This window comes from Curcuma longa, chromosome 1 (genome assembly GCF_044706935.1).
Source record: "Curcuma longa cultivar G26 ecotype Majalengka, Jawa Barat chromosome 1, ITB_CL_G26_1.1, whole genome shotgun sequence".
In the NCBI taxonomy this organism is placed as follows: Eukaryota; Viridiplantae; Streptophyta; class Magnoliopsida; order Zingiberales; family Zingiberaceae; genus Curcuma; species Curcuma longa.
Window position 1 is genome coordinate 10,857,927 of NC_133861.1, and position 24,468 is coordinate 10,882,394.

A 24,468-nucleotide genomic window follows, 5' to 3' on the forward strand; every position below is an offset into this window, starting at 1 on the left:
TTTTTCCTCGTACTAAATTAAAAACAATAATGCTAAGAGGACCAATTGTTTATGCATGTAACTGAGTTAGCTCAGTATAATACTTCTGATCTCAATTTCCACTTCGGATGTCTACCTATAATTTCACTTAATTCGTAATGCCAATTATATATATCGCGTAATAATAATGTATTTTCTGGACGTTTGTATTAGCTAAATACAATATTTTTCATCAGGCCAATCGAAGAGCTGACAAATAAATTCTTCACTAGCCGGCAAAGTCTGGAGATCCGGCAAAGAGTAACAAGAAGACAAAAAGATTTGTAGAGGGCCTTCTGAATGCACCATTAGGCTATTAGAAACCATTTTTTTATTTTTATTTTAGTGAATTAATTTTTACTAATCAATTAATTTTGATTCGAAATAAATTTAAAACAATACAAAATGATTCGACACAAATTAATACTCATTCAACAAATTTACACATAGGCTATTAAAAGCACTTCTGCAGCTCCACGTGCATGCAAATCAAGAAAAATTAATTAATTAAATAAATAACAAAGAAGAAAATGAATGGGGGCGCGTGCCACGGTGCCGGTCTGGCGATCTTCTGCTGTCATCAAACAACGAGATATGAGTCCAACTCCTCGGACAACGGAGGCGTAGTTGGAATATTCCCTTGAATTGGCTGCTGTGACACGTGATGCCGCCTAATCCAATGACTGAACGACATAGATTGTCGCGACAGATTCCCCTTTAGATTCCTTAATCAATGAAGATTGCTATCCGCCAACTGATCATCAAAACCCAAAGACCACGTGATGCCGACTTCAAAGATTCGAATCCTGTTGGCGGGTTTCTTGTTTTCGTCCGCCGACGGAATCTTGAATTTTTAATGGGCTTGGAAGTTGGAATTAACTCAAGGCGGCGGCTGTATCGTTGGTAGATTCTTGTTTTCGTCCGCCGACGGAATCTTGAATTTTTAATGGACATGGAACTCAAGGCGGCGGCTGTATCGTTGGTAGATTCTCCTGCGGGATCCAGATTCCATTTTGGTAGTTCAATTTGGTTTGCGGGGGGCGCGTGGCCTCACGTGCATCGTGAACGTCGAGTGGCGCGCGCATGGGATTCTGTTATTTTACGCGTGTAATCAATCCAAAGGCTGCGAGAAAAGTATACTTAATTAATGGATTAACGGCTGCGCACTTCCTGTACGTATTTTGTTATAATATAATTAGTTTAGCGGAGAGTTGTTAATTAATTAGTTAATCAATCAGAGGGGAGTTGATATTCCAATGCAGTCCAAGCAGTCCAGCTAGCGTTGGATGGACGTCCTCGAGGTGAGAGAACCCGTTGTTCAATTGAAGTTGTCTAAGAACATTGACCCTTGCAGTATTGAAGGGTCATCGATCGCTAGTTAACATATATAATAATGAAAAATATCTCAATTATAATCTTAAAATTGTTGGTATATGATATATATATACATATAGTGAGTTGTGATTGCTGCAATACTGAGTTACCCATATATATCAATTGTAAGAATTATAGTCAATTTTAAATTAATTCGACCTGCACACGATATATACGTGAGGGCGTGAGGGGAAAGTGCTACTGTATACTTCAACAGATCATATTGGCACTGTCGTCGTGCATGCATCTCTCTTTTGTTCAAAGATTTTGAATATTGGTTGACGATTAGAATATGCATGGTGGCCTTATTAATGCTCGCTTTTGTTTCACTAATTAAGATCTAATAAATTTTCTACGATAAAAATGAGATCCTATATATGCTCTTCTACGACCTGCAGTACTGATGAAGACAAGCTCACAATATCCACCTGATGATCTGAATCGAAGTCATGGAATCTATATATCTACAAAAGTGGACGGTCCAATATCTAGATCTTTTGCAGGAGGAACAAATTAAGGTTGCTATCACTAAAGGGAGAGAAGATGTGTTGACTTTAAATTATATTCAATTTAAAGTGATATTAGTCTAGCTCACTCTACTCCTTCAGGACTCCAATCAGGCTTAATCTAGCTAGCCTTTAAGATCACAAAAATGATAGTGCACCCAAATGTACTTTCATATATAATTTCAATCATTGTTTTATTTTTCTTAACGCGGTGCATGAGTAGCTGTTGCAAATGAGGTATACATAGAGTAATTTGAGTCACACGTAACATATATATAATTACGCTTTGTTGCTGTAATTTAGTTAATTTTTAATCCACAATTTGCCCCTAAACTGTTTGGCTAGCTATTCAAAAGAAAGTAAAGTCGAAACAAACAAAACCCAGTGACTGATCGAATTAAGGATGCATGTCGACCACGGTGCAATATACGTTTGTATAACATAATATATACGTTCTACTTTAAAAAAACAAATTAAAAGCAGAGGATGTGCGTCGATTGGTTCCTCAACTCTAGGAGAACTCAACACACTGGCATTAGGGAAAAAAATATATGGACATTACCAGTATGGTACTTTTATTTATGACGATTAGTCAAAGGAAGTGCAATTGATTAATTATGTGACATGGAAATTTCGATTTTAAAAGATTATTTATCAAAAAGCACCTTGATTAAACTACGTTAGTTAACGATCAAGTCACGATCAATCCCTTGGTGTGGTTTTACACATTAACTGTGTTGGCCTGAGTCAACTAAGTTGGCGTTTGGAGATATACCTTAATACAAATTAAATAATGCGAGTTAAATTTTAAGGACTTTTCGTCAAATATCATATACATCATTAACTGTGTTGCATGGCGAACTGAGTAACCTGGCCAGTCCAGGGGTCCATGGTTAACATTATCTTATATATGGACTGAAGCCCAGTCGTCCCTTACGCGGTCCATTCGGCCTGTTTAGCTAACCCTGTCTACCCCGCCTGCACAATCTGTGTAACCCTTCTGGGTTAGACGGCAACTAGCTCACCCGCTATACTCATTAATCACCGTGCTCTGGCCCCAGGGCGCTCAGTGTACTCGGTCTACGCTGTAGAGTCTACCTGGTGGTCGACCTACTTAGGCTTGCTTAGCTTACCCGATTCAGTTTACTCAGACTATTCAGTTTACCCGACCTGCTCAGTCATTCATTCCGTTTACCCGGGTAATCCCAGCTTTAAGGACTTCACTCCGACGTCAGCACTCAAGTCATATCAGCCTACACTTATCAGTTTACTCGGCTCACTCAGACTACTCAGTCTAGAGTTTTAATATCGCCGGTCCCTTGTCTAGCATTCAAGTCTCATCTAACAGACAAATAAACTACAGACAACCAAGCGTGTATACAGGGAAGGGCTAAACGCCTCCACGCCTCGCCTCGTCAGTGCTGTCAACTTTTCACTTACAGCTAAACGACAAAGGGGACGTACAGAATCAAGCCGTAGAGCAGTTATAGGGCATATCACCTCTGTCTCCTAGATATTGCTCTACCGACGTAGATGTCAGCAAGATCAAAGTTGTGCCCCCAGATACCACCATAGACAGATGAATGTTTTCCCTCGCAAGTATATCAATTTCCATGCAGGTACAAACTCCCTCTCTCGACTCTTGCATACTAAGACTACTATATTTAACATTATATATATATATATATATATAAGATAGAGAGAGAGAGAGAGAGAGAGAGAGAGAGAGAGAGAGAGAGAGGAGCTAGAAAACCAAACAACCTAAATTAAGTTAAACTGATCTGATGAATACAACAATAAGAATAGCTCATGGAAGAAGAACCAAATGAAGGAGCTATCACATTAATATATACAGAGAGCTGGATTCTAATATCATCGATCGACCGATCACAGGGATCTGCCGGAAGTGGAACCGTAGCAACTAACGTTCAATTGCCCACGCCGGGGCTGTGACCGGGGTTTGTTGGCCGGACATCTTCTGTGCCCACCAGCTTCCCAGGATGCTCCTCCGAGCTGCTCGGTGTAATGCTGCCTTCTACCATTGTTGCCTCGCTTTGCCTCACGTTATTACTAGTGCTGGTGCCATTCGTTGCCGGGAGAGGCCTGGCTTTAGCAGTCAGAGAGAGATTGGGGGCCAGCAAAATCAAGATCATGAGGCTAATTATAGCAAGTGACGCCGTCTTCGAAGTCATGGAGAAATCTATAAAGCACAAGCTAATGAGAGAGTGAATAACAGGGAAGGTCGATTTGAGTTTATTCTTGCAGCGAAGTAGCTCCCAGTCGAGGCTATTTATAGCCGATCAAGGGAAGCATTGAGCACGAAATATAAGTAATAATTTAGAAAATGTTTAGCTGCGGTGCAGGCGCATGTGGTGGTTCTGCGATCTGAACCTAGCTAGAAAAATATACTTGATTCTGGGAACTATATATATATACGTGTATAATAACGTTTCTTTTTAATTATATTATACATGAACTTACGCACATTCATGCAAGAACCACGAGCTCGTGCTTAGCATCCAAATATATATATATATATATATATATATTGTCCGTACTTGGACAGTTGGTTTCCATGGCTTTTCTGTGAGGCCTTTCCTATAGATCTGTGCTATATATATTCTTCTTCTTTTTAAAAAACGATCCAATTATATTTTACTCTAATAAGCCTAAAAAATTAAGGGCTTCATCGAATCGAGCTGGGCTAAATTTAACTGCGTTCAGATTGTTCATTTAATTTGTTTATCGAGTTTGTCAGATCTTATTTATTAAAAATTTTATTGAGAAAATTATAATGAATTCAATCTCCAAGCCGTATTGGGGAGTAACAGAATATGCTGAGACAGATGGAGGTGGCGGGCGGGCCTGGCGGCGGCAGATTGCAGATTCAGATTCTACTTCGAAGGGTGCTGCGATATTTAATTTGTTAGATCACATGCATGCAGATGCATGTGAAGTGGCGGGCAAATCTGCGCGCGCAAGAATAGTATGTCACCTGTTCTTAAGAGTGACTGGCTGCGTAGTTGATGATGCAAATATTCACACAAGAGGCCTTTCCTCATCCGAGCTTAATTACTTTGTCATGTTTTTAACATGTCATTCTTCTTTTAGATGATTTATTTTCTTCTTTTTCTATCGTTTGGAATTTTAAGCTCGAATTCAGGTTTCTTTTATTACGGAGTCAAATTGAGTAAGTTCAGATTGGACCGGATCCCCTCTTTGCTCGCCTCTAATCACTGATCAGGCAAATGGGTTTGGGCTTTTTCAAAGCGTAGAAGGATTTAGCCCGTTAAAGTTTTTTTTTTTGTTTTTTGTTTTTTGTCTTTTGTAGGTGTTTCCTACTTTCGGTGAGGGCCAAACATTTCCTTTGCCTAAAATAAATTTTAATATATGAAAAACTCACAAAATTAATAAATATTTTTGTCTGAAAAGTGAAAATATAAAAAGAATGTATTTAGAAATCAAACACATGCATGCCCATTGCATTATATGAGCACGTGTGGGTGTGTATATTTTTACATATACGGGCGTTATATGGGCATGCTCGTTGCATTAAAGGCGGAATATCATTTTTCAAAACTATATTTCTATAACATTTATCAATTGATTTCTGAGCCCACGATATAAAAATATTGGTTAACGTATTGTTTGTATAAATAATTATATAATTTTTTAAAATAAAAATAGTGAATTGATTGAATATAGAAAATTTTAATATGGAAAGTTATTATTATTTTTTTATAGACTTCAACGCTTATATATATATCTACCATAACAGCAAACTATATGAAATAACATTATAAACATGTATACAAATAAGATATAATATGTCATTCTCCTCACTCTCATACATAGAAATATTTTAATATAACATTTTACTCTTTCAATGGAATCACTAAATGTAATATAAGATTGAGACTTTCAACAGATAATTTCAACTATTTGGTTAATTTGGATAGCAATAATATTTACCTTAATTAGTAATATTAACATCATATAACTTATCAGCATGAATGTACATGAAAGATAAATACATTTTTTTATTGTACTTATTCTACATCTAAAGAATTCAAAAGAGGGATAATTTTTTTTTCCATACAGTCTTATTTTCATGGTCATAGTATATCTACTACATCACTAAAAAATTTAAAGAATATCAATGGATTTTTTATTCTACATGGAAGTACGTAGACTAAGACCTTAAAGATTTTTATTATCATAAATTTTTAATACTTGATTTTAATATTATTGATATTGTATAATAGTTGTTGATATTAATTTTCTCCATATTGTTATAAAAAATATATTTGAGAGGTAGGACAAGAGGTAGAATTTTAAAAAATATGGAACAATTATTATAAAAAATTATACAAAGACTTGTTATACAAGTAGAGAAAGAAGGGAATACATGTATGTACTAATTGAGATTTGGGATACATAAAAGAACATTTAGGCTCAAGTAAAAAACAACAGTAAAATTCTTTAACTGTTAAAAAAAATTATGAAAATATTAAGGTTACTTATAGTAGTTAGATGATATTTTTTTCATCCAGTTCTCGTTAATTCCATCAGTGATAAAAAAATTGTGATAGTTGATTATCTGAATAGTTAATAGATGTATTTCTTATAGAAAAATACCCTCTTCCGTTGTGACCAATCGTTTTTTTAAAGATCAATTGAATTCAGGTTTCTTTTATTGCGGAGTCAATCTTAGTAAGTTCAGATTGCAGAAATCCCAACTTTGTTCACGTCTAATCACTGATCACGCAAATGGGTTTGGGCTTTATCAAAGAGTAGAAGCATTTGGCCCATTAAAGTTTCTTTTTTTTTTTTTTGGTGTCTCTATTAGGTTTTTCTTACTTTCGGTGAGTATCAAGCATTTCCTTAGGCTAAAATAAATTTTAATATATGAAAACTCACAAAATTAATAATTATTTTTGTCTGAAAAGTGAAAATAAAAAACGAATGTCTTTAAAAATCAAATACATGCCCATTGCATTATATAAGCATGTGCGTGCATATATTTTTTACATATCACAAACGAAAAAACATACATGAACAACGAAATGCCACTATCTCCCTTCGAGCTTTTCCACCAAAATTGAACAAGTATTGGAGTCCCAAACCGCTCCATTTATTTAATCAGTTGCATGCATTTTGTACTAGAAAATCCACCCCAATCCTACTTTTCCTTTCCTCTCATCCTTCCTTCCTCTTTCTTTCTTTCTTTCTTTATTATTTTTTACCCTTTTTCTCTCTTGTCTCGATTAGAAGCTCCACCACTGGTGAACCGCCACGCCAGCGTCGCGCAGCTTGCCGTAGAGCGCCAGGCACTCCCAGTACGGGCGGCGGCGGCCCTTCTTCGCTTCGTCCTCCTCCGTCTCTCCCGTCTGGTGGTCGCATTCGAGGAACAGCTCGTCCACCAACCCGATCGATCCCTCGCCTACTACCTCCTCCACCGCCGTAGCGTCCGCCTTCACCACCACGTACTCCTCCTCCTTCACGTTCCGCTCCAGCCACTCCGCCAGCGATGGGGTTCCCGCCTCTGGCTCCGCTTCCGCCGTCGCTTCCTCCTCCTTCACCTCCACGTGGATGAACTCGAAGGCGCGCCCCATCGTCGGGTAGTTGCGCTCGAACCACGCCGCGCCGTTTCCGGATGCGCCGGCTGGGGCCACCTCCACGAAAACCCGACGAGGGTAACCGTCCAGCGCGTCCCCTGTCAGCTCCGGTAGGTACCTCGCTTTCCGCCGCCACCCCCGCCGCCCCGGACCCGGCGGCTCCAGAAGTACTTCTTCTAGCCCGCTCAGCGCCTCTTTCTTTGCCACCGGAACAGACAGAAGCCGTCGAAGTCTCAGCCCCCCGTCGATCGTGGTCTTCTTCAGCATCGCCGCCATGGCAGCGGAACCGGTCTGTCCGATGTAATCCACGGCGTAGTTCGCCGGTGTCTGGAAGGATCCCGATGGGTCGCGTCCCAATCGGACGGCCGCGAGGTGGGCACGCTCGGAATCACCGGCCGAGGCGGATATCACGAAGTCAGAGGGCAACGCCTGTGCACCTCCCTTGCTTGCGTCGTGGAGGAAGAAGTCGTGGTCCTGGAATCGGAGCAGGCCGCGCCGGCCAAGGAAGCTGAGGCGGTTCGGCAGGAAGCTAGCGCCTGCATCGCCGGATCGATCGCCGTCACCGTACTGGAGGACGGCGGCAAAGAAGAAAACGGTAGCGGCAAAGAGGACCGACCGCGCGATGAGCCGGATGAGGTTGAGGTCCGGCAGGCGGATGACGAGGCGGTCGTTCCCAAGATGCACGGCGCCGCCGAGGCTGAGGTGATGATGGACGCCACTCGGAGACATTCTTTTCTGTCAGCGGAGCGTTTGGCGAGGAAACTAAACCGCGAGAAACTAGGTGCAATTGTCAGAGAAGAGAAGGTAAAGGAGAGAGAGAGAGAGAGAGAGAGAGAGAGGAAGAGGGAGGATTAATGAGGATGATCTAGCGGGTGCAAAAGCGTGCAGCGGTGTGGTTACCACCCACCAGAGCAACCCGAGTGCTTTGCGATCGAAGGCAGAGCAGCATCAGGTTCTTCAAACGCTGCGATTCCATGGCGCTCATGCGGCGATGGACGGCTGTAAACGGAAGTTAGCGCATCATATCTCTGCCCTCCGCAGCGTACCGCACCAGGTAATTATTCTTCTCCCAAAGCACTATTTCTTGAGTCGGTCAAATTTAATCGTAGAGTTCCGACTTGCCTTGGGAGTGCGTGGGTGGGTGGAGAACCTAATTTGAAGGGAATAAGAGATTTTTTAAAAGGAAAAAAAAAAGAAATGTGAGTGGGTCGATGGGAAGGAGAGAATCAATGGGCTCTTTTAAACCCATGAAATGCAATAACTGACGTGGATAATTATAGGATTAAGCTAATTTAAGGGAGGCAAAATTAAATTTAGAAGAGAGGATTTGGAGGAAGGGCGACAGTTATGGGAAGCCTTTTAAATGCAAAAGCAAAAAAAATAACAACAACAACAATAAATCTACGTCTAATTTGAGAAGGGTGAGAGGTACTGGTAGATACTAGAGTGGGCAAGAAAATGGGCCCATCAACAAGCCCATCTAAAAAAGGTGATGAAAATTTTGCTTTATTTAAAATTAAAATTATTAGAGCATTTTACTTAAAAAATGCAGCTTTCATAATTAATCCTACCAAAAATGCATTTTTAAATATTTTTGTTTTCTTATATTATCTTTGGCTTTGGTTTATAAATAGATTTATAAATCAAACGAGAATATATATATATATATATATTCAAACAAACAAAAAAAAAAATGTTGTATCCAAGGTTGGTGGGTTGGTATTATAATAAAAAAATTCGAGCCGGCAAAAGAAATGCCCCCAGAATCTTAGTATAGCCTTTCTGATGAATAAAACGATGCCACGTATCCAATGCGGTGGACCCGTCGTTAGGTAAAGAATGAACGGGTGCTGAAACGAGATGACGTAATATTTTTGGCCCAGTCCTTCCGAGCGTGATAAGGTCCTTCCCACACTCTTTACGTTGCACCCATCTCAAACCCCCCACGTCTGTTGGTGAGTTGTGTGGGGTATAGTGGCTTCTGTGTAAGAAGGAGTGTATGTGAAAAAAGGAACTAGTAAACCACGACCACCGCGAACGCGATCGCCAATCATACTCAAATTGCAGCGAACAAGCAACGTGTTAAAACTGGTCGATTCGCCGGACGCAAACTCTGCTAGGGGACGATGGAGGCGACCGAGGTGGTGGAAGGTGGACGCAACGTCTCCCTCGCACCAGAGCTCAGCCCCAGCTTGGCCGCTGCAGATGACCATTTCCGCGTGAAGCGGCGCGCCCTCGAGGCGGTCCTGGAGAATTGTAAGAGGGCCCTCGAATTGCTGGAGAAACCCTACATCGACCTGGACTCTGCGGGCGACGAGGCGGCAGAGGCACAGCCTATGGGAGAAGTCGAGGGATCCCTGCCGCGGTCTGAATCTGGCGGCGACTCCGAGGCCGATGAGGTATGGGTCGGATTGGATCCCAATTTGTAGTTTGTACCTTTGGTAATGATCGCATGGGGAATTTTAGATGATTCGCAGCCAATTGATTCCTTTTTATGATCGTGCTAGAAGCATGTAACCCTAGGCTTCTGTGCTGAGTTATTTCTTGTTCTTTGAACTATTGCGATGCGCTTGATCGGTGCAGATTATTCCTGTTTTTTTTTTCTTTTTCAAATATAGTTTCTGGTGAGGAATGAGATACAATTTAGTTGTTGAAATTTACTGCTGGAGGTCGTCGCACAGAGCCACATGCATAGAACACAAGCGGATCTGTAATTCATTCTGACCCATTCTATATCCAGAGAGTTAATCTATGTTAAGTGTGCAAAGTGTTTTTGGTAAGTGTTGGTAAGCTAAATGTTGCAAATCATGTTTTGAAGCTGTACTTGCTCTAGTTATTCTAACTTGTATTGAAATATTTTACTTGTCAATAGCATTCTTCTTTTGAATATCATGAATCTTGAGACAAATCTATGTTGCTACATGTTGTGTGCATAAAAATTGTTGATCTGTTTCCTGAATGACTATGCTTGATTTGGCCTTTAGCTTACCCATGCAGTCTAATGCCAATTACAATAGATAGCATTGATATATTGAAATTGAGAAGTACAACTGTTGATTATTTTGATTTGGATATTTGATGATCACTACTCTAAGTTTATTGCTCTAGAAATAAGGATACATGGAACTCACTTGAAGCAAAATGGGGAGAAAAACAATCTAATCTAATTTCCTCTTACCTTGTTTAAAACAACTTGCTTGCCACCATTAGTTGGAACTTGGAAGTTAATGTGGCAGGATGGAATTAGCTTATACTCTACCATTGCCATCGTACATGATATGAACATTTGTCTCACATCATTGCTTTGTTCCCACCTATATTTTTGGAAACTAGAACTTGTGTTTAATTAATTGCTTCCCTATTTCCTTTCTCTCCCACATTTCTATCCAAATAAATAAGAGAAACAAACTTTTTTTTCTTTCCCTCCTATTTTTTTTTTCTCTACTCCTAGTCAAGTAAAACAGGATACTATGTTGCATGAAAAAGCCTAATCTATGCTTGTAAATTGTATAAGATAAACAATCGGCCTCAAGTATTGTCGAACAAATTCGATTCAATTGGCTCAATCCAAAGCCAACTCCTTTCTCTTGTTTAGACTACAGGATTTGCAAATATTTCACTTGCTCTCATTCCATATTTAATTTTGTTATTTACCCCAAAAGCTTAAGATGTTAGGAAAGTGTCCAATGTCTATTTTGATATGCTCATATGATGTTAACTGGGATCCTATTGTGCAGCTATGTGCACTTCTGAAATCAAGAGTTGAATCACCAGACTTCCTTGAAAAGCTTGAACACATCCAGACATCCGTTTACCAAAATATTCATGGTAAGCTAACTTGTACTCAGCCCATTTGTTTTCTAACAGATTTATTCTTAAAACTTGTTTTATTCATCAAGTTGAAATGTTTTAGGTCTCTCGACTGAAATGTTCTGCTCTGTGACTGATGTAGTATTTTTGTCAATAACTCCTCTTCGTAGGTGATGATAATGCATCGTGGGATATGGTCACTGCCAAAGATTTGTGGGATGATAAGCATTTTGATGGGCAGGATGACATTGACCAAGATGATTATGTACTTGTTAAGCAAGAGGACATAGTGGATGGCGTGGCATGCTTCATGGCTACTTATCTGCTATCACTAAAGCAAACTAAAGTATCCCTAGATGGAAATCTTATAAAGAATTATTTATTTGTGTTGCTTAGTAATAGTTTTCAATTTTTTAACTATTTGAACAACTTTATTATGGAGTTCGTCTACTCATTGCTACTATTTGGTATTGCAGGAATTAACTCCAAATCAACTTCAAGCAGGTGAGACTTGTGAATCTGATTTTCATTTTGTATGGAGAGTAACCAAATTTGACAGTAATTCTTATGTGCTGACAATTAGTTGTCACTTTTTGTGGATTGACAGCCCTATGCAAAACGTTTTCTGTTAAGAAGAAGAAAAGCAGGCTCAGAAAGGCATGGGATGGAAGCAAGGTTATTTACAATGTTGCTTCATGGAGTGCTACTGCTATCGGGTATGTCTTTTCTTGCAAAGAAATCGAGGGGCTATTGTCTCACACTATCATTTACTTGATGATGATAAGTGAAGTTTCTTAGTTACCTTATTGGAAATGGGCCTATTAGGCCTGGCCCTGTAGGTTCATTTTGACACCACTTTATGACACCTTAATTGACGCTAGCCCTAGAGAAATGTGGCCTGTCAACACCAAAGATCACCTTTCGGCCATGCTCTCTTAACGGTGAATGATGGTCAGATCAAGTTGGTTCTAAACCAAAATTTGATCTGAAATACAATATAAATCCAGACATATTAATATAAACATAATATTCCTACAGTGCAATAGAGTTTCCAAGACTAAAACAGTAAGATTCTTCATTTTTTTAATGATACTCTTTCATTACTATTAATTCTTTTATTACATATATGTATAGTTTTATATACCGGGAAATGACTTATCCTATTAGTTAGTGATAGGGATGGCTAACAGGTGATTTACTATGCATGCAATTTAATTTTGACTAAATTTTATATTTATATTAAAATTTGATTGGCATGTCTTAATTGCAAGTGTAGATATCATATCTGATCCAAGATCCAAATGCATATTATTTTTGACCTGCAAACCAAATGGAAATAAAAATAATCTGGAATTTTGGGTTGGTTCAGATTGGGTCGATTCAGATGTCCATTGGATCAAGTATTTTACCCACCCCTAGTGCTCTGTGAAACTTTCAACCTCATCCCCTCAGATACGCCCAAGATCATTATTGGCAATGCCTATGCCTGTGAAAGCCTCAATGAAAGCCAGTGGTTCCTCAGTGGCTCCATCTCCTTCCTTTCCTACCATGTGTCGTACCAACCATAATTGTTTAAGCTACGGCCTCTAGGCCTGGCATCAAGAATAGGGTGATGTTTGCCGCCTGCCTTCTCTCACACGAAGCTAATGCTGCTCCTTCGTCACTTCACCTCAATCTCACATCCACAAGCCATCACTGCACACATGAGCACCACCTACATTTGCTTGAGTCCATGATACTGTCAGAGCAGTACACAACAATGCAAAATCACACATGGCCTTCCCATCCTTGAGTTACTACCTTCATTGCAACTTTGGCACATGAGGGAGACCATACCTCTGTCATCTTACTTATCCGATGCACACGAGTGGCAGCCCCTCTTCATTCTGTAACATCAACCAAATATGTAGCTTTTCCCCATATCTTGCTTCTTCCTTACCTCCCAATGAAACTCACAGTCGGTTTATGCTTCTCTAGTAAAGACCTGAATAGAAACTTCATGTTCTTTGTCTCCTACTCCAAGCAAAGGGTTGAACTATGCTATGCATATCCACTGAAGACAAATAGAGAAACATCTTAGTCTGCAACTTCCAATAAAGGGTATAGTTGTGCTATCGTTCTTTCCTCTAAAAAGTGTCTTCCTTTCTCTCAGTCTACTACTGTGCCACTTCAAAAAAAAAAAAGGAAAAAATTGTTCCTAAAATCTCTTTGCGTCTTAATTCAATCTTCTTTTATCCTCTCTCTTCATCGACATATTAATATGAGGTCAAGCCGATAATCAATTATGTGCTCCATCAAAAAGTTTGAGAGCTATCATTGTATGCGTGCTCTAATCTCTATCAACTACTCTAATGCTTTGGTTATTTGTGTTTTCATTTTCTAGTCATTGTTTTAGTCTACATTTACTAGTTCATGTAATAAGTTTGATATAGATTGCTTCTTAGTCTACATTTACTAATTCATGAAATAATTTACACATGGATCGTTTCTGAGTCTACATTTACTAGTTGAAGCTAGTCGTAGATTGTATCTTAGTCCACATTTACTAGTTCATGTAGTCAGATGAAGTTAGTAGCATACGATGTATTGCAAGAATATACGGGAGGAGTAAGACTATAATAGATTAGGCTTGCATGCTCTTCAGTCAACTTGGATTGTAGCTTCATGCTTTGTAGTCTATTGTAAACATTTTAAATAAATAAAGCTTGGTCTCTTTTTTGCAGTCTTAGTGGAGCTTGCTCTGGTTAATTAAACATTGCACAGTTGCACTGCATCCACCTCTGAGGTCTAAATGCATCTGTATAAATTTCATCATTCATTTGTTTATTCTTTCAGGATATATCAGAATCCAGCATTAGTTAAAGCAGCTTCTGTAGCCTTTTGGTCCTCTTGCCGTGTTATATCAAAGTTGTTTTGACGATTTATCTACTTGTTGGGGTTGACGTCAATGTTCCGGTCAACATGGAAGCCCAAGACACCTAGACGATTCCAGTGCTGGGGAAGAACAGGAAATTAGCATCTACAAGGGCATCAAAAAAGACTGATTCTTCTGGTGAAAAAAAGGGTGCTAAGTCCTCTGTCATATATTATTTGTAAATTCGTAGTGTTCGTGAGGGAAGTTTCTGATGGACAAGTGTTTTTAGATTCGTTCACATTCGTAGGACTAATTATTGCTCCCTGTTTGACACAGTAACACTGAGATTATTCACTGAAATCTGTGTTTTTTAAACTTGGATGTTGTTCAGTAATTTGAGCAGATGGAGAAATACACTTGATCTATGTAGTACAAATCCAATGCCTCTATGTTTAAACTTATATCAAACAAAATTATAATTTTTTAATCACAAAAACAATTTGTCAATCCCATATGTTCTGTCATGTGTAACGCACACAATAAAATAAAATCGCTCCCATGCAGAAGAATTCTTAAAAATAAATTATAGAGTAATTTTAAAGTAATTCGTAACTTTTCTTGTGATGGTGCAATTACTAGGCAACTTCCCAAAGAGTTGCTGGAGGAATTTTTTTTTCCCAAAGCCGTATCATGTAAAGAGGAGATCAGGACCACGGCAGCCAAGCATTTCCTCAAACACGAACACCGGACCCAGCGAAGCAACTCCTCCCTCAATTTCTCGTTCAATACCCTTTTTCACGTGGTCACTCGAATAATTGCAACAAAAGTTAGCTGTTCTTTTCCAATCTGAATGTTTTTATTTTTAGTCCGTGATCAAATAGGTGAAATCCCAGCTCCAAATCGAACATTCATGGCAGAAAAACAAGTAGATAGATAAAAGAATCCACTAGCTCATGTTAATAGAAAACATAGAACAAATGTAAATATGAAACGCCAACCTAACGAACAAAAAGACAAATGACCAAAAAAAAACGATAGAAAGAGAGCAGTCAGGATCCGCGGAGGCGATGCCAGTGTAATCACCAAGCGCCTACATCGCGAAGGCGACGGCAGCAATGGCGAAGGCGCCGATCCAACTGAAGGACAGAACAGCAGCGCCATTACCAGCCGGAGGCGGGGCGGTGGGAGAAGAAGCAGGCACACCGGCGATCGACGACCTAGGAGCCGGAGCAGGAATATGGGAGGCCGGGGAGGTCGGCGGGGCGGGAGGGGACAAAGAAGGCGACTCGGCGGCGGGGGCAGGTGCAGGTGGCGCGGAAATGGGCGACGCGGCAGGGGGCCTCACTGGAGCGACTGCGGGAGGCGGAAGGAGAGGCGAGGGGGCAGGGGGCTTCACCGGAGCCGCAGAGGGTGACTTGGAGGGGGAGGCGGCCGGGGCCGGGGCCTGGGCGGAGGCGGCCACGGCGAGCGATGCCAAGGCGAACACGATCAACGCGAAGCGAGATGCCATTTCCACCAGAAAGCGATCGAAGGGAGGAACTCGGGAGATGGCTCGAGAAAGCAACTGATCGAGATCGAGACAGGGAACGAGCGTTAGGGTTTGGACTGCGGCGACGAAGCAGCAGCGCGAGCGGTATTTAAAGAGAGTTTCTCTCTCTTTAATATTATTTATTCCCTATCTTTAAATTTCTTGGAAGGAGAGGGCTGAGGGCGACGCGTTGGAGCCGTTACCGAGACGGTTCGAACAATTGTGGCCATCTGATGAAGAACCAACGGCTGTAGATCTGGTCAACATTTCCTCCGTTTCTATTCCCGTTAATTTCGAGTTTCCGCGTTTGTCGGGCATGGCGGAGTTGGCCGGACGCGTAACCGTCCTTTTCCGCGTCCACGGTGGCAGAATCGACCGTCCCGATTTCGATCGAAATCGGACGGCAGGGCTTGCACAGAATGTGAACGTTGCAGAGGTCTGAGACGCGTGACGAAGTCCAACTAGCCGTTTTGAAGCTTCGAGAAAGGAATAAGGGAAGAAATGAATTAAAGGCGGAAAACAATTGATTTATCAAAAGACTAAACTAAGTTCTGTGAATCTGCTGTGTGGGCGACGACAAGGGACGGAGAATGGCAGATCGGACGGAGAGTAGGAGAAAGAGAGATGACTGTTCGTGCAATCCCACAGCAGGTAATACTCGATGCAAGTTAACAAGGTTTGAAAGATTATAATCTTAAGAATATTTTAGGAGCTATAAGAGGCAAAATCTCGATATTGTTTCTAGCAGTAGTTTGGTAAGGAAATAGTCTGTTTATCCATTCGTCAGCAGTTGAGCATCGAGTTCAGTGATCCATCACAATCCATCTAAGAATGACACATTCATGGAGTTCCAGATCTATGCAAAAAACATTGTTTTGCCACTTTAATGAAGTGTTTAGCGTTCTTTTATGTTCTATTTTTTCAGTGGTAAGATTTCAAATAGTTAGAACAAAAACAACTCGACGATCGCAGTATTATACCATGTAAACTTTATTTTACCTTGCTCGCTAAGAAGATGGAGTTGCCTTACAGATTAGAAACATGAACTTGAAGTGCATCTGGTTCTGAGTATTTGCTCCCATCTGCCATCTTAACCATGCGCGCATTTTTTCATGTCACTATGACTTCGCTATCAGTCGAGTTGTCTTTGTCTCGTCAACTGGTAGCTACTGTGGACAAAATAATGGATTTTCTGTAGATTTATTGTGACAGATTGTTTTTTATTTAGTTTTTGCTATTCATTTAGAGATAAAATTAAATATCTAGGAAAATCTCTTGTTAATCTACTACTTACTGCAAGGTATCCTAGTCTTTGGAAATTACCAACTAGATTCTTAGTCCTTGACGCTTATATTTCTGACATCTCCATGTTCTGCTCAAAACGGTTCAGCTTTGCCTCTTTCAGCTGCCGTCATGCTGTGTGATGCCGTGATGAATTTTGACTCACCATTAAATTAAAAACTGGGGAACTACAGAACAGGACATGACTAAAGTGTAGTACAGAACCACTTCTTGGGTCAGATCTCTTATGAGAAAACTTCTACTACGAGGTTACACTAGCTATAATCTTAAGGCAATCGAATTTGTTTCAGTCTTGATATCTGTTTAGTAATGCCTTTAGAATAAACTCCATTTCTTTTGGTACTCATTGTGATGTGGATATTTATTGTTTCATACTAGACTCTAGACAACAATTATTCTCCACAGCTTATAGCCTTATAGGCATGGCTCACATCTCTCCACCACTGCTTTTACCCTCCTACTTTGCAGGATTCTCAGGCCCCAACAGGTGGCACCCAATGCCGAGAGGTACGTGGAATAGAGAACCACTCAAAAGAGATGGTTGATGCATTCCACATAGTTCCAAATCTACGCACACTTGATTGTTCTCACTTTGCAAACAAGAAAGAGACCCCGTTCAACATTTGTCTGAACTTGGATGGCCTTGCCAAGTTGGAAAGGATGAAGAAAGAAGGTAGAAGATATTCGTTATGACTACGACATAAGTGACACTAAGGCATGTTAAGACAAGACTTCTCCTTCAAGAAAGTATATGTTGTCTCCTGCTTCTAGGAGGGTGAATGCCCTTGAACTTAAATCTTTTATCTGTGTTTCATCAAGTGTTTCCTTGTCAAATTGATGCCTACACCAAGTAGAAAATTTCAGACTATTTGATATCTTGGGATAATTATATGTATCAAATTATATGCTACACGTTGTGACCTAACATAAAAGCTAGGCTAAGGTTTTTATTTGAAAGGGAAAGCTAGGATAAATTAGAGACTCATTTACTTGTTACAATAGCCAATATAATTGGATTTGGTTATGCATTTTGTCTGTTTCTGAAAATTTTTCCATGCTATGTCTGAATATATTGGATGTGTTTAACCAATAATGAGCCTGATTAGGCAGACTTGATCATTTTGGAGTAGATAAAATAGCTTGTTTCTTCCATCCCTATATCTTCTAGGCACCAACCGACTCTGAGAATTCAGATTATGATATGATTATGGGGATATGGTCTCAAAATGACCTTTTCTTGTAGGAACTTACAAGGAATCATAGGCATTAAAAAAAAAAGAAAACTTGAGATGTGGATCAGAACTTCAGCTGAAAAAAAAATGAAAGTGAAAGAAAAGGAATCAATTGAGAAAGCTTTACTTCACAGCACATCAGCCGCAATATTGGATGCTGAAATACCAACAACAATAAAAAAATTACCATTTAACACAGGAACTCAGCAATTACAAATATGTGGCAGTCTGTGTCCTACATGACTAGTGAGATTGGTTGGTAGTAGCTTGTCTGGCATTTATTCAACTACTGCACTGGCAGTCTAAAAACTGAGGGTGACTATATGTGAACAGGAGGACGCAAGATGCTTTTAATCATCAGAAACTGCTGCCTGAATTGATTTATATTTATTGTATTTAATAAGTTCAAATGAGCGACACATGCACATTAATCTACAAGAAAGATGCTATTCTTTACACTAATACTTTATTAGAATGTTAGGTAGAAGAGAAGCTTTCAAAGGGGTTTCATTGATTTCCATGATCAATCTATTGAATATATAACTTGAATGTTTCTGTAGAGCTGGTTCAGATAAGAAATAAAAAGGATTTGGGAATTCCAGAATGATCTGTCTAAACAGATGGATGGATAGTCCAACACAGTTGGATTTATTTGAGATACAGATGGAAATCTTAAACTTACTTGAGTAATTACACAGGGTTTAGATCTGCAACAACTCTACCCTTCAGGTATGCGTTATAAGAAGGTAAGTTGAGATCAATTTTAGGCAAAAAAAGAACCATTAACTTGGACCTTCATGCTACTCTGCAGATTTTCATTTTTTTTTAAATTTCGTATATATCCTCGAGAGACTATAACCATAGGTACAAAATTATTGATCAGTTCAATTTTTTCTGAACATAAATAATGGTGGTTGGTTATTGTTTATTAAATGAACTAAATGGTGTCGCTTGAGGAAATTGCTATGTTTAGAGTGGACAATTACTATATTTAAGGTGAGATAAAGAAAAAGAATAATCTCCACTGATGGTTCTGAGTACTAAACCATGTGACTCTAAAGTCAATAAATAAGACAAAACAAACTGGAAAACTGAAGCTAGTGAGAAAATGAACATTAGGCTTGTCAGTTTCCTGAAAATCCTAATTGTTCATTGTGGAAATTACTAGTTATTTCTTGTTTTTAACATCAATAGCTGTTTGATGCTTGAAATAGGTTGTTGATTCTGACAAAGTATAAGAAAAAGGTCTACCTTCGCGCTGCTCATGTTATCTAAAAGCAGTGCTATCTATAACACTGCTTGACACAAGTTTTGAATATAAGAAGAAACGTAGCTGTGGCAGAAATGGGAGTATGGGACAAAAACTCAATGAAGTTGAACTAACTTGTGTATTGGTTTCTGATATCATATCTTGGATTGGAAATTTATTGTTTATGCATGACTTATGTCATTTTCTTGAAGTTGAATAGAGATCAGTCACCCTTTGCTTAAATTAGGCAGTGAATACATGGATAAGACAGATCACCTAAAACATTACATTCATCCATATGCTTTTATCATAGCAAACAATAGGTCTTGTGCATCCTCATGAAACCAGAAAAAAAATGAAAAATGGGTGCAGACATCCCTGTTGTCAAAATGTTGCAAGTACAATACTTGGTTGCAAGTGATTGCCTGGAAAAAAAACATTTCCATTCATGGAGAACAATGAAACCCCACAGTTTGTATATGTAATGCAGATTAAGACAATTATCTTCATAAACTAGCTGTTGAAAGATACTGTAGACATAATGTCCCATTGGTTTTGCCTTTTGAGCTTCATCAACGGCCAAAGCATCTGAGCATGCAATCCGATGTTTACCCAAGAAAGTAAATCCATTCAGCTATAAAAGTAAAGCTTGCTCAGGGCCTACCAGCAAAATATATATATATATATACTTAAAATAAAATCACTCTTCCCCACACCAACCACCATCATCTCCTCCACAAAATATTGCTTTGTATAAACTAGTATTTGCTGATCTTTAACAAAACTTTTGTTTTTTCGGATTTAGGTTGCATTTCATTTAGGTTTCATTTCATCTGTTCCCCCCACCAATAACTAAGGTCACCTCTTAATCCTACCACCTCTAGAACTTTGCTTGTTTTATATATAGACTGCTAGATTCCTGCAGCTCTACCTGTTCTCTTTCCTCTCATTTGATATCTGTATGCTTTGAGGAAAATTGAAGATGTATATAAAGAAGGCTCACATGGAGAGTTTTGCTTCTTGTGAGGAGTTCAGAGGCACAAGTCAGAGGTAGAAATAAAGGAGAAAGAAATAAGAGGCACCATGGAAACTAAGTGACTACTTTTTCAGCTGCTTGTTTTTCTCATTGACCTCCTCTTTCATACCAATTTCAATTATTCTTATACCATCCACATAGCCACCAGCTGAAAAAAGCAGTAAGACAAATGAAGAGGCTCAGCAGCTCAGGCTCTTTTTCAGGACATGAAGGAAAAGATGCTAGTTGTTCTGGTATACAGGCCAAGATATTCTTTTCTTTCATGCTACCTTCTCCATTCTTGTAATTTAAATTCTTCTATTTCATGTTGTTTAACAGAAGAAGAAGAAAAGGAGAAGCAGGAGGAAAGATTTCAGTCCCTTCTTGTAAATGGTATGGAGGAGGTAGAAGAGGACGATCTGTGCTCCTTATGGACAGCTATCACTAGGAGAGAAGAAGCGCAGGCTTAGTGTAGATCAAGTAAAAGCTCTAGAGAAAAATTTTGAAGTGGAGAACAAATTAGACCCGGAGAGGAAGGTGAGACTGGCACAAGAAGTAGGCCTGCAGCCACGTCAAGTGGCGATTTGGTTCCAGAACCGCCGTGCCAGATGGAAAACTAAGCAGCTCGAAAGAGACTACACCGTGCTGAAAGCACGTCATGATGCTCTCAAGCTCGACTACGATGCGCTCCGCCGTGAAAAGGAGGCTCTCGAAGGAAATGTAAGTTGCAAATTTTGGTTGCTTCAGGTAACCAACTCTGCGTATAATTGGCTTTGTCTGATCACCGATGGTTCAGGTAAAGGAGCTGAAGGCCGGGCTAGCAAGATCTGAAACTGAGTCGAAGAAGAAAGGCGCTGATGACGATAAAAAATCAGTTTTTGTCTATAGAGATGGAGCTTCTGACAGTGATTCAAGTGCGGTGTTCAATGATGAAACTAGTCCTTATTCTGTGGTGGTGCTGGAGCAGCACAGCTTCATGGGGCTCAATTCTCAGTGCTCCTCCGTGTTCAAGATCAAGGCTCAAGATGAGATGATGAACTACTCTGAAGTAAAATCCTTGTATGGAGAAGATCAAGAGCCCTGTGGTAGCTTGTTCTCCGAAGAAGAAGCACCAAGCCTCCCTTGGTATTACTCAGAAGGATGGGAATGAGCCACAGGATTGAGTAAGCACATGGGTGGTTGACATGATATGATCTCTCGTGTAAAAAACAAAAAAAAACTACTGTAAATGGAGCTAGCTTTGCTATGATCTCTATTAGAAATGTGTACTGAAGGGCTTAGCTTTCCATGCTGAAGACAAAAGTAGGAGTAAAGCTCCCTCCCCCCTCTCTCTCTCTCTCTCTCTCTCTCTCTCTTGTTGGAGGAAGCAAACGAATAAGGTAATTTACTGTTGAACTCAAAAGTAGGATAGATGATAGTTTTATCTCTTGCTTTGGGAGTGGATGCATGCAGCATGTTTTCATTTGTTTAACATGGTAACTGTCTCTTTATCAGTAACAGACTCATGCCCCCGCTAGCAATCTGGGGCTTTGGATTCCAGCAAGAATTTAGGTAGATAACAAAGGTCTTTCCCACAGAAAACTAAGATCAGATAAATAAATTATTAGAAAGGTCAAAAAAAAAAAAATACTGTGGGTTACAGTTAAAAGAGTATCGAAAAGCTCTGCTTTTTATGCTGGCTCCTTTTCCTACATGTCTTATGATTCTCAACAATGTAAAGAACAAAGCTTGGCTGCCTTTTTTTACTGTATTAAAGGGGGGAAAACACTTTCTTTTTGGTCAGAAACATGAACAGCAGAGCAGTGACATGTTGAGGTGTATTCTTTTGGATCCTTTCTGCTGTTGCCTCTGTGTCATTTTCTCTTAAGCATTTTTCTATGGCAGTGGTGTATGTAGCTTAGCAAAAGCAAAACAAAGAAAGAAGTAGACTCGGGACCATCAATTAATGTTCTCGAGTAAAATAATTTTAAACTATATATATTTAGATTTTTTTTAAAAAAAATGGATCATTTGTTCTTGGTCACCAGATCACAGTCCCTACGTTGTGAGATCCAAACTGTTTAACAAAAATCTGAATTACATGAACCTACTTTCTTCGTGTCTATTTTTTTTAATCTGAATTACATACGTCATTATCATACTTTCTTCATGTCACTTCCATGTTTTTATTATTATTTTACTTTTGTCATTTTGTCCAGTTGTGTTCGTCAAATATATATTTGCATATCATATCAAAAACTATATAAGATGATGCAATCGACAAAATTAAATACTTTCATAGCAAAAGGAGTCGATCGAAACGGAGAGATTTGGTCGTTCGAAGTAGTATTTGATATAATTAATAGAATGCATGTGCAACATGCACCTATTAAAATATTGGAAGAAATGTATAGAATAAAAGAAGAATTAAGTGAATCCATAACTAACATTGCGTAAGCATAGTTTTAAAATGTAATTTTAATTTGGAGACGCCACACAAAATTATCTTTATCGATGTTATAATTGTTGGGACCGATGCAAGTTAGAGAAGGGTGAATAGGATTTTCATGTGGAAAACTTAAAGTGGAATTGACGGTACAAATACAAAATCAAAATTTATTTGGTTCACAACTTCTCAAGACTACTATATCCAAGATCTAATCTTAGCATTCTACCACAACCATTCTCTTCTCTTTTTTGAAGATCTTTCAAAGGCGAAGAAATCTCTTACATTAATTTGTTCTTGCAAACAATACAATAAGAATAAAAATATATATAAAAAATAAATACAATGAAAGTAAATTACTTATAAATATTTTATTTTAGATGTTTTGAGTTACCTTTTGATGGTCTAAAAATATAAAAGTACTTGTTCCTAAACCCCAAGGACCGATATCTTCAATTTTTCTAAAATATCACCCTTTTATAAGGTTGTTATCGAACTGAATATAATTCCATCTATATATCAATCGATTGTCTTTTCCCATTTGTCGATTAATCCACTGTAGTTTTGATCATTGTTCTAACTTATCAGCTCAACGACTTCATCCACTTCAATATCAATCGATTACTCATTACTATTAATTGATTAGTGCTAATTAGTCGAGTCTCGAGGTTGAATTCTAAATTTTCTATTTTAACTTACTATTTTCTAAAACCCTATGACACTTAAAATAATTTTAGATAGCTTTGAAATATAAAGTGAAAATTTTGACTATTTTGTCATAGCCATATGTTTCATTAACAGACCATAAAGAGAGCATTCTAAAGTCTAGTAGATGCTATAGGATGCATTTAAAAGTTATAAGTGGATCATAAACAAATATTTTCAAGAGAGTTTTTATATTTGAGGACGGCTAGATACAATGGGTTAAATTAATATTCTATTAAAGAAGATGAAAAACGTGTCGTATTAATACAATGGTGTTCGAAGTCTTATAGCGAGACATTTGTGATCTTGATGTTCTAATTAATTATTCTGCCTGGATTATATTAACTATAGCTTGATGCATGCTTAACCTAAACTTTCAATTAATTATGAAAATCTCATGTTGCTAACAATTATATAGCTTTTGGAAATAACAAATTTGCCTAGCTAGCTAGTGCGTATTAACGGAGAAGAAGCTTAATCAACTTTGACTACTACTCTTAATTGTGAGCCCATTGATTAAATGAAAATACTTATTATTTGAATGACGACAAGTTAATTATATTTTCCTCAGTTTAGAAAAAAAAACATTAAATCAAGAGATAGAAATCCATTGCTACAGTGATGTTAGGCCATCTACATGCACTGATGTTGTGGGTAGTGTCAACCACAAACACCCATAAATGCTCTAATTTTGAGTAGTTATGCTAACTAAGTTCCTTTAAATTAAAATAATCCTTTGGAAGGGCCAAACTATGGAATTAATATATCCATGTTTTTGTTTGCTAATGGAAACCACTTTTATCACTAAGAGTGAGTAATAAGTGTACCACTT

The 24,468-nt window shown here is 38.8% G+C and overlaps 3 protein-coding genes and 1 pseudogene across 3 annotated transcripts; 2 read left to right on the plus strand and 2 right to left on the minus strand.

Moving 5' to 3' along the window:
• Positions 1 to 6,892: 6,892 nt before the first annotated feature.
• Positions 6,893 to 8,314, minus strand: LOC141811525 (uncharacterized). Its single transcript, XM_074699554.1, has one exon. It carries the CDS (start codon positions 8,243 to 8,245, stop codon positions 7,166 to 7,168), a length of 1,080 nt encoding a protein of 359 aa, XP_074555655.1. The 5' UTR covers positions 8,246 to 8,314; the 3' UTR covers positions 6,893 to 7,165.
• A 1,246-nt stretch (positions 8,315 to 9,560) lies between these two features.
• On the plus strand, positions 9,561 to 14,599 carry LOC141834973 (uncharacterized). The gene is made up of 6 exons (XM_074722381.1): positions 9,561 to 9,915; positions 11,254 to 11,344; positions 11,497 to 11,672; positions 11,803 to 11,830; positions 11,934 to 12,042; positions 14,162 to 14,599. Exons 1-6 carry the CDS (start codon positions 9,643 to 9,645, stop codon positions 14,241 to 14,243), a joined length of 759 nt encoding a protein of 252 aa, XP_074578482.1. The 5' UTR covers positions 9,561 to 9,642; the 3' UTR covers positions 14,244 to 14,599.
• A 511-nt stretch (positions 14,600 to 15,110) lies between these two features.
• On the minus strand, positions 15,111 to 15,786 carry LOC141811747 (uncharacterized). The gene has a single exon (XM_074699803.1). It carries the CDS (start codon positions 15,688 to 15,690, stop codon positions 15,271 to 15,273), a length of 420 nt encoding a protein of 139 aa, XP_074555904.1. The 5' UTR covers positions 15,691 to 15,786; the 3' UTR covers positions 15,111 to 15,270.
• A 4,852-nt stretch (positions 15,787 to 20,638) lies between these two features.
• Positions 20,639 to 21,929, plus strand: LOC141841826 (homeobox-leucine zipper protein ATHB-16-like; annotated as a pseudogene).
• Positions 21,930 to 24,468: the final 2,539 nt, after the last annotated feature.

Coding starts and splice junctions, on each gene's coding strand:
- LOC141834973 (XM_074722381.1), top strand. CDS start 9,643: ATGGAGGCGACCGAGGTGGTGGAAGGTGGACGCAACGTCTCCCTCGCA. Junction 11,345..11,496: donor CGTTTACCAAAATATTCATG/GTAAGCTAACTT, acceptor TCCTCTTCGTAG/GTGATGATAATGCATCGTGG. Junction 11,673..11,802: donor TATCACTAAAGCAAACTAAA/GTATCCCTAGAT, acceptor TTGGTATTGCAG/GAATTAACTCCAAATCAACT.
- LOC141811525 (XM_074699554.1), bottom strand. CDS start 8,245: ATGTCTCCGAGTGGCGTCCATCATCACCTCAGCCTCGGCGGCGCCGTG.
- LOC141811747 (XM_074699803.1), bottom strand. CDS start 15,690: ATGGCATCTCGCTTCGCGTTGATCGTGTTCGCCTTGGCATCGCTCGCC.